Below are 12,799 nucleotides of genomic sequence, written 5' to 3'. Positions count from 1 at the left end.
GGTGCTTGATCGAATAAAGACATTTATAAAACCCCGTAAAGTTCCTAGATAAGAAAGAATAGGGAGTATTTATAGCCAAGGCTAAGATTTTTATTTCCACTGTTTTCAATGGAAGACTTGTTAAGGCATATTTTTTGACATTGAAATAGGTAGGATTTGTAAGATACCATAGGCTGTGGACTAATGATTCTAGCAGCAGGACTAGCACAAACCTAGCAGCTTAAACGGTAATGACTGGGGAAGGCATTGGCAAACCACCCCGTATTGAGTCTGCCATGAAAACGCTAGAGACACTGCCTTTCTCACCTTCAAACTACAAGTCCTCACTGAATTGAATTTTCTTATCACAGAGTATTTATCAGAGCTTTCTAACCAGTTTGAGCCTGTGGGCACCTTTGGAATTCTGACACAGGCTGGTGGGGACAATCACAAAATGGCTGCTGCAGGAGGTGGAGTCATTCACAAAGGCACACATACAGAAAAGGCCCAATAGGGTGGCAAGAACAGGGATAATTCAAGAAATACGTTGAGAAAAATGAATGAGAAAACAAATCACCACAATGGTGGTAGCTACTGCTGAATTAATGCTATTTTAATCTTTACAACCTGTCAGATCTCTGGTTGCCAGTCAGAGACTCCTCTGAGGAAGATCCTCACCATCTTTCCAAAAACACTTGATGGGTGGCAAGCAAAGTGTAGGGTGCCATGGCATCCAGAAGTACCAAATTGGGGACTTCTGTTTTACATAATATTGAAAAGTCCCTTTTCAGTCTGCAACATCTGCATAGCACTGTTGCTAGTACTAGCTAGATATGTGAATGGGAAAACACATGTGGCGAGCAGGTTTTAAATGTTATGTTTAAGCAGAACACCACTCTAAGAAAGGGCTTTCCATTGCTGTACACTGGAAACGGCCTTTGCTGTGACTAAAAAAGCCTTGCCTCAATCTAGCATTAATCTTGATAAATACAATTGTCTGAAAGATACAAAATCAAACACTTGTCATGTAGGAAAGTCAGGAAAGCATGGCTCCACTGAAGCTAATGGGAAGCATACCGTTCCTTTCAACTATTTCAGACATGTGGAATCATACCAGTAGTGGAATTTGTCTTTCCTATTTTCTGCTTAAATTCTCTGCGTATCTACCATATGTAAATCTTTATCAGCAATGTTTAGAGCAGCCTTTGCGGGGTTTCAAGAGCTCTAATAAAATGCAGCTCAGTCACATGTGGTTGTAATTCTCAACTCTTTTCTTTTCTTTTTGCCATGATCTGCAAATGGAAATCTCTATCTAATGATTGGTCCTAAGACCTTATTCCATATTGTGTTTATCAATATGAAGGATTGTAACAAAGCCGGATCCCTTTCCTGGTTCGGCAATGATGTGACTATTACTAGAGTCACAGTTCCTTTACAGAACATTCATGGAGCTTCTGTATGGGCAGGTATTCCCATTTGCTTCAGTGGAAAGATCCACGCACAAGGCTTCTCCCTCTCTAGAGGTGAATGGGAAATATCTTAAGGGAATCAGAAATAACATCGGGACAACCAGTTTTCCTCAAACAGTGAAATGTAGCTCAATGTACACAGCTACTATTAGACATAAAGGAAATAAACTGGAATGTAGAGTCCCTTCTGGTTTATCTGACAGAAAGAGGCATCTATACTGTGCTGTGCTGGTGGGGCCGGCATTTATCACACAGGCATTACACAGTAGATGGACAACTAGATCCTATGTGAGGCAGCCATTAGCTAGAAGTTGTGATGGTTTTGCTTCCAGATCCAATGTCGTGGGCAGCCATTGCCACAGCGTGAAAAACATTGATTCCCTGTTTAGATTGTATTTTTACCATTGTCAGCTCTGCAATTCACTTCTTTCTGATTTTTACATATGTGACCATTATATGACTGTGGCTAGATTTTACAAGCAGGCCTAACCAACTCTCTAAATTCTCCCCAGCCAAGGTAATTGAGACTGTTCCTGAGCTGTCTGGCCAGAGATAAAGTTGTCTTGAGTATACATAAATTTTATACACTCAGAATAACATAGAAGTATTTAAAAGATGACCTTGGATTTTTCCCTGCTGTGCCACAGTCGGTGGCCTGTTTGTGACCTCAGGGAACATTTTTTACAGATGGGAAGGGCTAATGATAGCAGATATACTGCTCTTGGGACAGCATCTAACTAACTGTATTGTTGTTTGCTGGTTTTTGCCAGACGAACAGTGAAATCCTGTTAAGAGTTTGGTGAGCACAATCTCTCTTTCCAATGCCCAGGGATTGAATAACTGTAGATGGCATCAGAGGATGCCAAAGGTGGTGGACAACTGGATCTTTTTATGTATGACCAATTCAGCACTGGTGGCACTGCACCCTGCTGCCGCCAGGTGTTTGTGATGGGGCTTCCTGCATCCTCATGGGGGACTGTTTTTGCCGGTGCACCCTGTCCGCCCCGGATTTCAGCCTCTGGATGAGGCAGCCAGAGCTGAAAGGGTCTGCCATGCTGGTGGGGTGGGGGTCTGTTTGGAGCATGGTAGCAACACCACATTTCTAAACAAGAACAAATAGCCCCAGGTGGCTCAGCAGCACTGCCTGGGACATTTTGTGTCTTTTCTGGGACACTGTAGTCAGCCTAGGGTGGGAGGAGGAGCCAGGCCTAAACAGCTTGACTCTTTCCTGCTGGATGGTTGCTGTAGGAGGTGGATTCTTTCTTGAAAGATGTTCCAGCTACTTCTCTGCATTCCTATGCTGTGAATGCCTTCAACAGTTAAAGAAAGACCTCTGTTTACATGTAAACTGGTGGGTGTGAAATGACATACTCACTTAATCTGTACCCACATAGTTTTGGCCTCACTGCAATCTGGACAAACCCTTACTAAAATTTGGTTGCTTCTTGGAAAACAGGGAGGTATATCAAATAACAATTCGGTACTCTTTGGATTTGTCTCCAGTCAATTTGGCTGAATCTGAATCACCATAACCAATTATTTGGTATAGCAATTCAGATTTGGACCATTTGAATATAGCCAAATCAGTTTGGGTTCTAAAGCATTTAAAGGAACAGCGGATCCCACTGAGCAAAGTCTCAGAGAGACCAGCTGTTTGTCAGGCTGCAAGGTGATGGTGGTTTAAACCACTGAGTCATGATCTGGAGAAAGACTTGTCAGCCCCATGCCCACCCTGCCCGATCCAAGCCAGCAGCTGGCTTCAGAAGGGTCGGGGAGGGCAGACCTGCTTCCCTGATCCAAGTGGACCACTGACTCCTTAAGGGACAATCAGTTCCAGACGGGTCAGGGAGTACAGGTGCAGGGAGGACATGTCCACCCCATGCTGGTCCTTCCCAATTCCAGCTGGCAATTGGCTCTTGAAAGTTTGAGGAGGACATGTGCCTATCCTGTGCCCACTTCACCTGATCACAGCTGGGACTCCCCCACTCCCATCCTTCCAGGCTAAGATGAGCTAGCTGTCCTTAGCCTGAATAGGATTGGGGAAGGGATTTAAAGGACCACCAAACAGCTGATCAACCACCCAAATAACCAAACCAAGCTTCTCTGATTTGGCTGATTTAAACACATGGGATGTTTGATTAAGCTTGGTTAAGTTCAAAAAGTATTGATTCGGGTACTTTTTGTCTTATCTGAGCTGAATCACCCATCCCTAGTCATAACTTTAGTCACACATGAAGCGGGGATGAGACAGACCCACGTGCCAAATGATGTGAGGGATGGACGATTGTGCTAGATATTCTCAATCAGGGCTAGGAAAAGTAATGTGAAGAAAAAAATGTTAGGGTTTTTTTAAGTCACTTGGAAACGCCCCGAGAAGCCAAAGAACCCAGCATGACAATGTGGCTATAGGTGATGTTATCAGATCTCACAATCAAAGTCCTACAGCTCTGTAATGTAACTCAGTGCATTGTTTCAGCGTTCTAATTGTCTCCAAGATATACTCAGGTCTATCTAGAGGTAGATAATCTAATTTTAGAATAGTTTTGTTTAGTTTTGCCAAGATTGGCCTGAACTATGTAACATGTGGTTTGTATCCTTGGTTCCCTCCCCTATTCCCTAATTTTTTCAAGATGGTGATACATGGGAAGCCATTAATATCTACCAGCGAAGAATGAGAGCTTCAATAAAATTGTAACAGATTTCAATAGGGGATAGTAGCACGGTTGGCTCCAGCTAAGTAAAATATATTCATAATACCTAGGAGAGCTCCAAATGTGTGGAGTTTATAAAAAAATGAAATGGAAGACATGTGGAAGCATTTGTCATCTTTCGAATGTTGTACAAAACTGCCGTATCAGTGAACTCCCTGAGATAGGTTATTGCAAAATAATGGCAACTCTGAAAGGAATCTTAAGTTCAATATGGTTTTCATGGCCTAGTATGGCATAACTGAAAGGTAAGCCTTAGAATCCACCTCATGCTTGCATTAAGACCCTATATAAGAAGCAATCATAAACAGTGAAGTCCATTCTCAATTCATCATTTCATTTCCCCATGATCTCTTTCAACACATGTCCCTGATTTCCTTCCCAAATAATCCTAATACTTTATTATGTGCAGTAGCTATTAAACTTTGACTCTCAGGTGAGATACTCTACAATGCTGGGAAGAAGCAGGTTCAAATCCTGGTTCTGAATCAGATGTTGCATCCAAACGATAGTATCTCCCAATACTGTTTGAACAATTTACCATAGAATCAGGATGCGGGAATCACTACCACAGAGAGGGGGGAAAAGAGGTACAATGTTGTGTAAGATTATGTGCCAGACTCTAAGCACAATCCTTCATTTGGGCTGTGCCAGGACAAATGAAAAGAAGTAGTATTTCACATAACACATCATTAAAATATGGAATTCACTACTACAAGATATACTGGCCACCAACTCAGAAGACTTTAAAAAGGATTAGACCATTTTTTCCCCAACAGTTTTGAGCCATAATAGCTGTGGAACTTTCCACTCCAGAGGTTATAGTTCTCTTCGCACCAGATACTGTGGGACAGATAACAGTGTGTGGGTTGTTGCCTTGCTCTTGAGTTCCCTCAAGAAAAACCCTTGAATCTGAAGTCATCAACTTTGCAAAATGGTAAGAAAGAGTATTGGGTCACAAAATGGCTGCAATAAGAGCATGACCAATCTCAAGGCTGTTTCGTATTCAAATGTGGGTTTGAGGACAGTGTGGACAGAAAGGTGTGGAGGAATCCTGCCTCTCCCATTTACCTTCAGCCTTACTTTGTTCCCATTTTCCCTTGTACCCACCATCTCCCTTCTCCTACTGCTGGCAGGCCTTTTACTATTAATTCCCCACCCCCAGCATAGTCCTACTACTGGCAAAAAATCTTCCCAAGGTGAGGTAGGATAAAATGTTCAGAGGGCCTATTGTTGCTGTGAATGCTTTTGCATTCACAGTAGCAATGAGAGTGAAATAGGGAGTCATGCCCTGAGAGGAAGCAACCAGTGTACAGGGGGTGTGTTACAGAAGGGAAGAATGTAATACAGAGGTGCTGCAGTCTATCTAGTCCTGTGTATGTGGTTCTTCCTGAGTTGTCCCTCCTAGACTTACTTGTGTTTTCCTTTCTTCCTTTGGTAAAATGGAAGGAACATACTCGTTACATATATCTTTCTTCTGCCTACTGTACTTTGGAAATATTTGCTTTTGAACAATATTTTATTTTTAATTTTATTGTGGTATGAAAGTAATGTTTTGCACCTCCCCAAAATTTGGGGGTATATAAAAATAAAAGTAAAACAGTAAATAAACAAGCAATGCCAATATATTTTAAATCAGCCTTATTCTGAATTCATCTTTCCATCATTATTCCATTATCATATTGCATGAGCTGTCCCGAGTCCATAACCCCAAAAGGGGTGGTATAAAAATATAAAAATAAATAAATAAATAAAAAATACTGATGACTGCCACATTTCCCTTATATCAGGCGTCCCCAGCACAAGGGGGCCGCATAGCGTGCCCAGTGCCTAAAGAAAGCCGCGTCTTAAACCAAAATGTAACAAAATTATTAACCTACTTTAGATCAAAAGTAAAAAGAAGGAATCATGGAGACCAAAACAAACAATGTTTCTATTGTCTTTTCCGCAAGAAAAGGACAGGGTGAACAGCACTAGATGGTGCCTCTTGAGGCAGGAAGAACAGTATGGGTCTGAGGGGGATAGCAGCAGAAAAGCAGGTTGGAGGGTCGCATGTGGCCTGCAGGCCTCAGGTTGGGGACCACTGCCTAATACAATTGATGGCTGTTATCTCTGCCATAATCATGTCTGTAATCCTTCTTCCTGTTCATGTTTGCTTAAACTGTGTTAGAAGTTAGGTAGAAGTAGTGAATATGAATGTCCAAACGTATCTGTCATTTTGCAAATCAATTTTAAATGCAATTTGCATCTTAAGTCAGTCTTCTTCCTTTTTAGGTGATTATGTGGCATGGAATCAACCCAAAAGGGAAATGATTAAGCCAGATACTGCTTACCATCCCCCGGATGAAAAATTTGACCACCGGACCACTGTCCAGGATGCTTATCCCTACAAAGGTCCAGTTGTTACCAAGAGCTACAAGCCTTTTCAGGTGCCCCACGTCTCCAAGGTTCCCTTGGAAAATATGACTAACTACAAGTTGAATTACGTGTCACATCCTTTGGCAAAGCGCTATGTCCATGAACAGGTGCCATTCAAGCCCAGCGATACCCCATTTGATGGTCTTACCACGCACAATCTGTCTTACAAAGGTCTGGCAGGAGAACCTGCTAAATCTATGAAGCCACCTCATAAAATGCCAGATCAGGACAATCCATTTGTTGGTACTACTGAATTTCGGGAAAAGTTTCAAACTTGGCCAATACCTACCTTCTTCACTAGACAACGTGATGTCTATACGCCACCCAAGATCAAGATGGACCTCAAGACATCTGCACAGATCCATTATGGAAATCCTCATGGCCAGCCAGCAACATCATGTAAGCCTCTGGCCCGTGTTCAAGAAAGCATAGATCCTTTCAACCACAGATCCACTATGAAAGATGATTACCAGCCTTGGCAATATGCAAAACCAAATGCCATTTTCCCTAAATCAACTATGACATTGCCTGTTGAACCCATGGACACACTGACTACTTTTCAGACCCATTACGTGCCTCACCCACTCTCTGTCACGAAAAGCTTCAGGCCCCGTGCACCTGGCCCTAAGCCACATGTCCCATTTGCTGAGGAAACCACCTATGCCACAAGCTATACCTCAAAGAAACCCATCATATGTCCTGCTGCTTTCAAAGAGCCACCTGGTTATGTATTTGAAAAGATTGATGCAGGTGGCCACAAACGATTCCGTCCTGCTTCTGTGGCCAAATCCCGATGTCCCTCAAATTCCAAGATGGCAGAGTGTAGAGGCAGCCTTTCTAGTGGTGGACTAAAACAAACAGGCTCCAAAGGACTGGCATTAGGAGCTTGATCTTTTTAACCTGCTTTAAAAGTTGATTTTTATTCCTTGATGAATACTATCAATATAAAAACCCTTTGATTGGGACTAGCACCTTCTGGTAAAGCGGAATAAATAACTAACCACAAGGAATGGGTATTTTCATTCCTTTTCCCTGCCTCCTTTATTAACTGCTCTCATGGCCACAATCAGGGCATGAATCCAGAGTGCTGCCTCTCAGGCCTCAGTGTGCCTTGATACCAAGTTCTGTACCCTGGAAATAGGGATGCTAGTCCCCAGGTGGGACCTCAGGATCCCCTGGAATTAGAGGTCATCTCCAGACTAGAGATGAGTTCTCCTGGGAAAAATGGTTGCGTGGAGTCCATAGCATTATACTCCACTGAGGTTAATTAAGAAATAGATGTTGTTTCTTTTCTTCCCTTGGTGATAAAAGAAATCACCAAGCTGAGCACTATTAACCAAGAACCAACCCCATAAATGTTTCAATAAGCAAAGAGGCTGTTTTTTTTTAAAGCATCTACCAGTTTCACAGGCTATTTAGTTAATCTAATAATTTAGGCCTGAACCAATAGCTTGCAAAATGAAAGTAAGGAAGTAACAGCCCTTTTGCCCTGCCCAAACCAAATTAGCCCTTATGCCAACCATTGAAATATTTTCTTACATAGAAACAAGAAAGTCTGGGTTCCTTTATTAGCAATTAACCTCTTCATGGTTTCTCTCTTCTCTTGTGGCTCAGGCGGCATTCCTGGGCCTTTGTGCTGATCTTGAGGCCTGAAGAATGAGAGCAACTTCACACTATTGTGGAACCTATAGGCAGCAGACTGTTTTATAGGATCAGAGGGGTGTATGCAGGAGAAATTAATTCCTCAAGTCCAACACAATGTTCATGCAAGCGTATCTACAATGCAGACTGTGCAGCCATTCCCACTTGGCTATTTAACCTCTTTAAACAAATGTTATACACATCAAGTGTAGAGCCCACCAAAACCAGTTCCTCCTCAGGTGTCTACCTGGGTGCTATCTTTTTTCTGATGGCCAGCTATGGGGAAGAGCCATTGCTATGTGGAATATTGCCTGCTTTGCATGGAGAAAGTCTTAGTTTCAATCTCCAGCACTGCTATTTGAAAGGATGAGGTAGTGGGTGGTCTGAGACTTCTGCTTGAGGCATTGGAAAGCTGCTGTCAGCCAGAATAGAAAACTCTGACCTTGCTGGACCTGTCTGACTCATTAGAAGCTCATGTTGTTTTGCCCTCCTAGGTGTGCTTGAAGAAAGTTCTCTATCAAGCATGATAAATTTGAGCCAGGTTAAGTTGTGTTGAGAACAGGAGGTGGATCCAACCAGCTTTCTGGCTGATGAAAATGGAAAGAGTGATTTCCTTTGACCACCTCAAAAGACTTTGCTGGGGATCATGTGCCATGAACAGATTGCTACATACTGGGGTTTAGACTTGCATGTGCCATGAACAGATTGCTACATACTGGGGTTTAGACTTGCAGAGGAATCTTATTCAGATCATTTGCTCCATAGCTTGATGGATCCAGTAGGTTTTCAGATGGCATCAGGGGATTTTCCTGCTGATATGGGCAGTGATCCTCTCAGTGCTCTGCCTGACTTCTGGAAGGGGGAAAAGACTCAGGCAACTGACACAATTACAACTGGGCACCCTCTCTCAGTTCTAAAAGCCTGGGCCCCCTCAATGGTTTACTGAGGGGCTGTGGATGATGAAAAGACAGGAGAGACAGCTTGAGTGGCAGTCAGAATGGATCTGATAAGACACAGGACAGACTTTTAAAGCCATTCCCTGGCAGTGATAGTGGCAAAGAAACAATATTACTCCACCACCATTGTATCTGCACAGTGTAGACCTGCAGAATTCTTTTAGGTAGCCAGGAACTCTGGCCAATAGGAAGTGGGGAATTGTTCTACAGCCGCAATCATTTCTCTCAATATTTTGAAGATACAATCTCTCCCATCCTTTCTGCCTTAGCATGAGCAGCAATAGCTTTCAGCTTGTGCACTCCAAGGATGTGAACAGGATTCTTGGAAGTCTGAGACCTATCGTCTGCTTGTACAACCCTTGCCCATCCTGGTAGACTGGATACAGAAGACAGTATATGCCTCTCTCACCACTAAAAAAACTTACTCTGGACCCAGGAGAGATAAATAACTATGGCCCATCTCAAATGTATCCTTCCTGAGGAAGGTGATTGATTGAGTAGAGATTGGCCAATTTCAGGGATACCTGAATGAAGCAGATTGTTTGTATCCATTCCAGTGTGATTTGAGACCTTGGTTTGGGATTGAAATGGTCTTGGTCACCCTGGTGAATGATACTCAGTGGGGGAGTATAACCCTGTTAATTCTCTTGGACCTCTTGGCTGCTTTTGTTACAATTGATCTTGGTAATCTCCTGAATCACTTCTTGGTGGTTCTGGTCCTACCTTGAAGGTAGGTTTCAGAGTGTAGTGCTGGCAGACTACTGCTCTTCCCTTTGGTCTGTGTATTTCCTCAAGTTTTCATTCCCTCCCCCCCATGCTTTTCAATATCTATTCAAAGCTACTGGGAGAGATTTTCTAGATATTTGGGCTGAATTGCCACCAATATGCAGATGATGTAGCTCTATTTTGAGGAACCAGTGGATTGTAGAGAGACTTTGGAAACTGAACAGGTTGTTGTTATTAGGAGTGAGGTTTGTCTGACCCATCGCAACCCCATGGACAATGATCCTCCAGGCCTTCCTGTCCTCTACCATTCTTTGAAGTCCATTTAAATTTGCACCAACTGCTTCAGGGACTCCATCCAGCTACCTCATTCTCTGTCGTCCCCTTCTTCTTTTGCCCTCAATCACTCCCAGCATTAGGCTCTTCTCCAGGGAGTCCTTCTCATGAGGTGGCCAAAGTATTTGAGCTTCATCTTCAGGATCTGGCCTTCTAAGGAGCAGTCAGGGCTGATCTCCTCTAGGACTGACCGGTTTGTTCGCCTTGCAGTCCAAGGGACTCGCAAGAGTTTTCTCCAACACCAGAGTTCAAAAAAATTCTTTGACGTTCTTCCCCATCTGAACAGGTACTTGGAGGTAATTTTGGAATGGATGAGGGCTAACAAGCTGAACTTTAATCCTGACTAGATGAAGGTGCTACTGGTGGGGGGGAAGGTCTGACTCAAAAAATGGGTTATTGCTTTGGATAGGGGTGCACTCTGCCTAAAGGAGCATATATACAGCTAGGAGGTGCTCCTGGACTCAAACTAAACAGGTGGCAGGTTTGGCCAAGTTACCTTTTATCATCTACTGAACTAGATGCAGTTCTTGGGCAAAAAAGATCTTATAACTGTAGTGCTTGCCCTGGTAACATTAGATTACTGCAATGTCCCATACCTGGGCTGCCCTTGAAGACTGTACAGAAGCTGCAGTTTGTACAGAATGCTGTGGCCAGAGTGTTGCCTGGAGTGGGGCATAGGGACCATTCTACTCTTGTTCCATTTATACTGGCTTCCAGTTTGTTTGTGGGCTCAATTCATGTTAACCTTTAAAGCTCTATATAAGGGATTCCCAACCAGGGGCCCATGGACCCCTGAGGTTCCATGAGAGCTCTGTAGGGGCTTCCTGACTTTTCCCCTCCTGTCTTAATAGCTAGGGAACACTGCTCCCCCCTCCCTGAGCATGAATGAGTTATCTCATGGTTTCTGTGCCTGGGAGGGAGATGAGCCAGCATACCTACTCCCACCTTAAACCATCTTCTGCCTCTCCTCCTGCCCTGATCTCCTTGAGCCTGTCTGTTAATGCAAGTGATAATGTCACTTCTGCGGGTGTGGCTGGGAAGCATGGCCTGCTGACATCATTTCCAGGGTTCCTTGAAGCCTCAAGAGTATTTAGGGGCTCTTCCACAGTCAACAGGTTGAAAAAGGTTGCTCTACACAGCCTTAAGGACCGCCTTCTCCCATATGAACCCACCTGTTCAAAGTAGTCATCTTTGGAGGCTCTGCTTCAGTTGACCCTGCCATCTGGGGCTAGACAGGTGATGACCCAAACACGCCTTCTTGGTCAAAACCTTGGAACTCCCCCCTCATGGTGACCCATCCATCAGTGTCTTCTGCCAGTGAGTGATGCATTTTTTGTTTCATTTGGTCATTGTTCCTGTTTCTGGTGGTGTTTATATGTCTGCATTGAATTATTTTATAATTTCAAATGTTGAAATGTTTAATTATTTTTATGTATGCCACTTTAGGGACCCTGATTGGGTGGAAAGATGGAGGCTCTGGTATGGAAATGAATTAAGTGATATTAAGTGAATATCCTTGCTGGATTCAACCCTGTAATTGTTACATTCTGCACAATATTCTAATATAGGCTGTTAACATGGTCTTTTGTACTGTCAGAACCCAGGTGTTTAAGGTTTCAAGCTTTCATTCTTTAAATGGCAACAAAGAAGAAAATGGGAACACAGTTTGGAAAGTTCAAAAATGAATAAAACATTGTTTGTTGCAACAACTCATCAAAGTACGATGAGTCTAATGTTATACCAGCTGGCATGTTATAATGACACTGTCATAAGCTTCGCAACACATCTAACTATAAAATACTCGCCCTAAACTGGAGAGGCCTAAATCACCAAGGTCTTGAATAAGTAATATAATCACTAAAGAATGTCCAGCTATTCTCTTATTACAGGAAACGCACCTGAAGGATGAAACTTAACCAGTTCCAAAGGGCAGAAGGTTCAACAAACAATATGCAGCAGCAGACTCATCAAAGGCTAGAGGAGCAGTAATTCTTCTTTCTAATGAGTTCCCCTTAGAAATATATGATACTAAAATAGACCCACAGGGCAGATATCTTTTCATTAAATGTAAGTGTAACAACTCATTTTTAACCATTGGGACAATATATGTTGCACATTTGAACCAGATTATTTTTAATACAAAATCTCTTACATCCGGCTTAAGGATTTATGAGGCCCATAGTACCAGAGCCAGTTTAAGGATTTGTGGGACCCCAGTATCTAAGGGGACCTTCACACGTATGCAGCATTTGGTCTACATGCATGCCAAATTAGCAACACACATGCATATTGCCCATTTTTTGTCCTTGTGGGCTGCAATCCACATAAGTATGAAGATCCCCTAACAATCACAGTGCGAAGGCCCCCTATCATACAGCCCCACAGGGCCACTGGAACCACAGGGCCTGAAGTGCATACTACACGTACTACTATGACAAACCGCTTCTGCTTACAGCAACTATTCAGAGAAGGTGAACATCTCTTCTGTGAATACTTTTTAATCTGGCGTCAATAGCATCTGGAATCTACAGGAAACATGAACACAATGCTCAAGATTGTAGGCTGCTGA

General features: G+C 43.0%; 1 protein-coding gene across 1 annotated transcript in view; it reads left to right on the top strand.

Annotated features, from left to right (window-relative positions):
- SAXO1 (stabilizer of axonemal microtubules 1) overlaps nucleotides 1–7,597 on the top strand; it is a 35,581-nt gene extending 27,984 nt beyond the window's left edge. The window contains exon 4 of the mRNA XM_077345154.1: nucleotides 6,431–7,597. Within this exon, the coding sequence (XP_077201269.1) occupies nucleotides 6,431–7,464 (1,034 nt within the window). The 3' untranslated portion in view covers nucleotides 7,465–7,597. The remainder of the gene's footprint in view (nucleotides 1–6,430) is intronic.
- Nucleotides 7,598–12,799: the final 5,202 nt, after the last annotated feature.

Source organism: Paroedura picta, chromosome 7, assembly GCF_049243985.1.
Source record: "Paroedura picta isolate Pp20150507F chromosome 7, Ppicta_v3.0, whole genome shotgun sequence".
Lineage (NCBI taxonomy): Eukaryota > Metazoa > Chordata > Lepidosauria > Squamata > Gekkonidae > Paroedura > Paroedura picta.
Note: the sequence above shows the minus strand (reverse complement) of the source record. Positions and strands in the feature narration are given on the sequence as shown.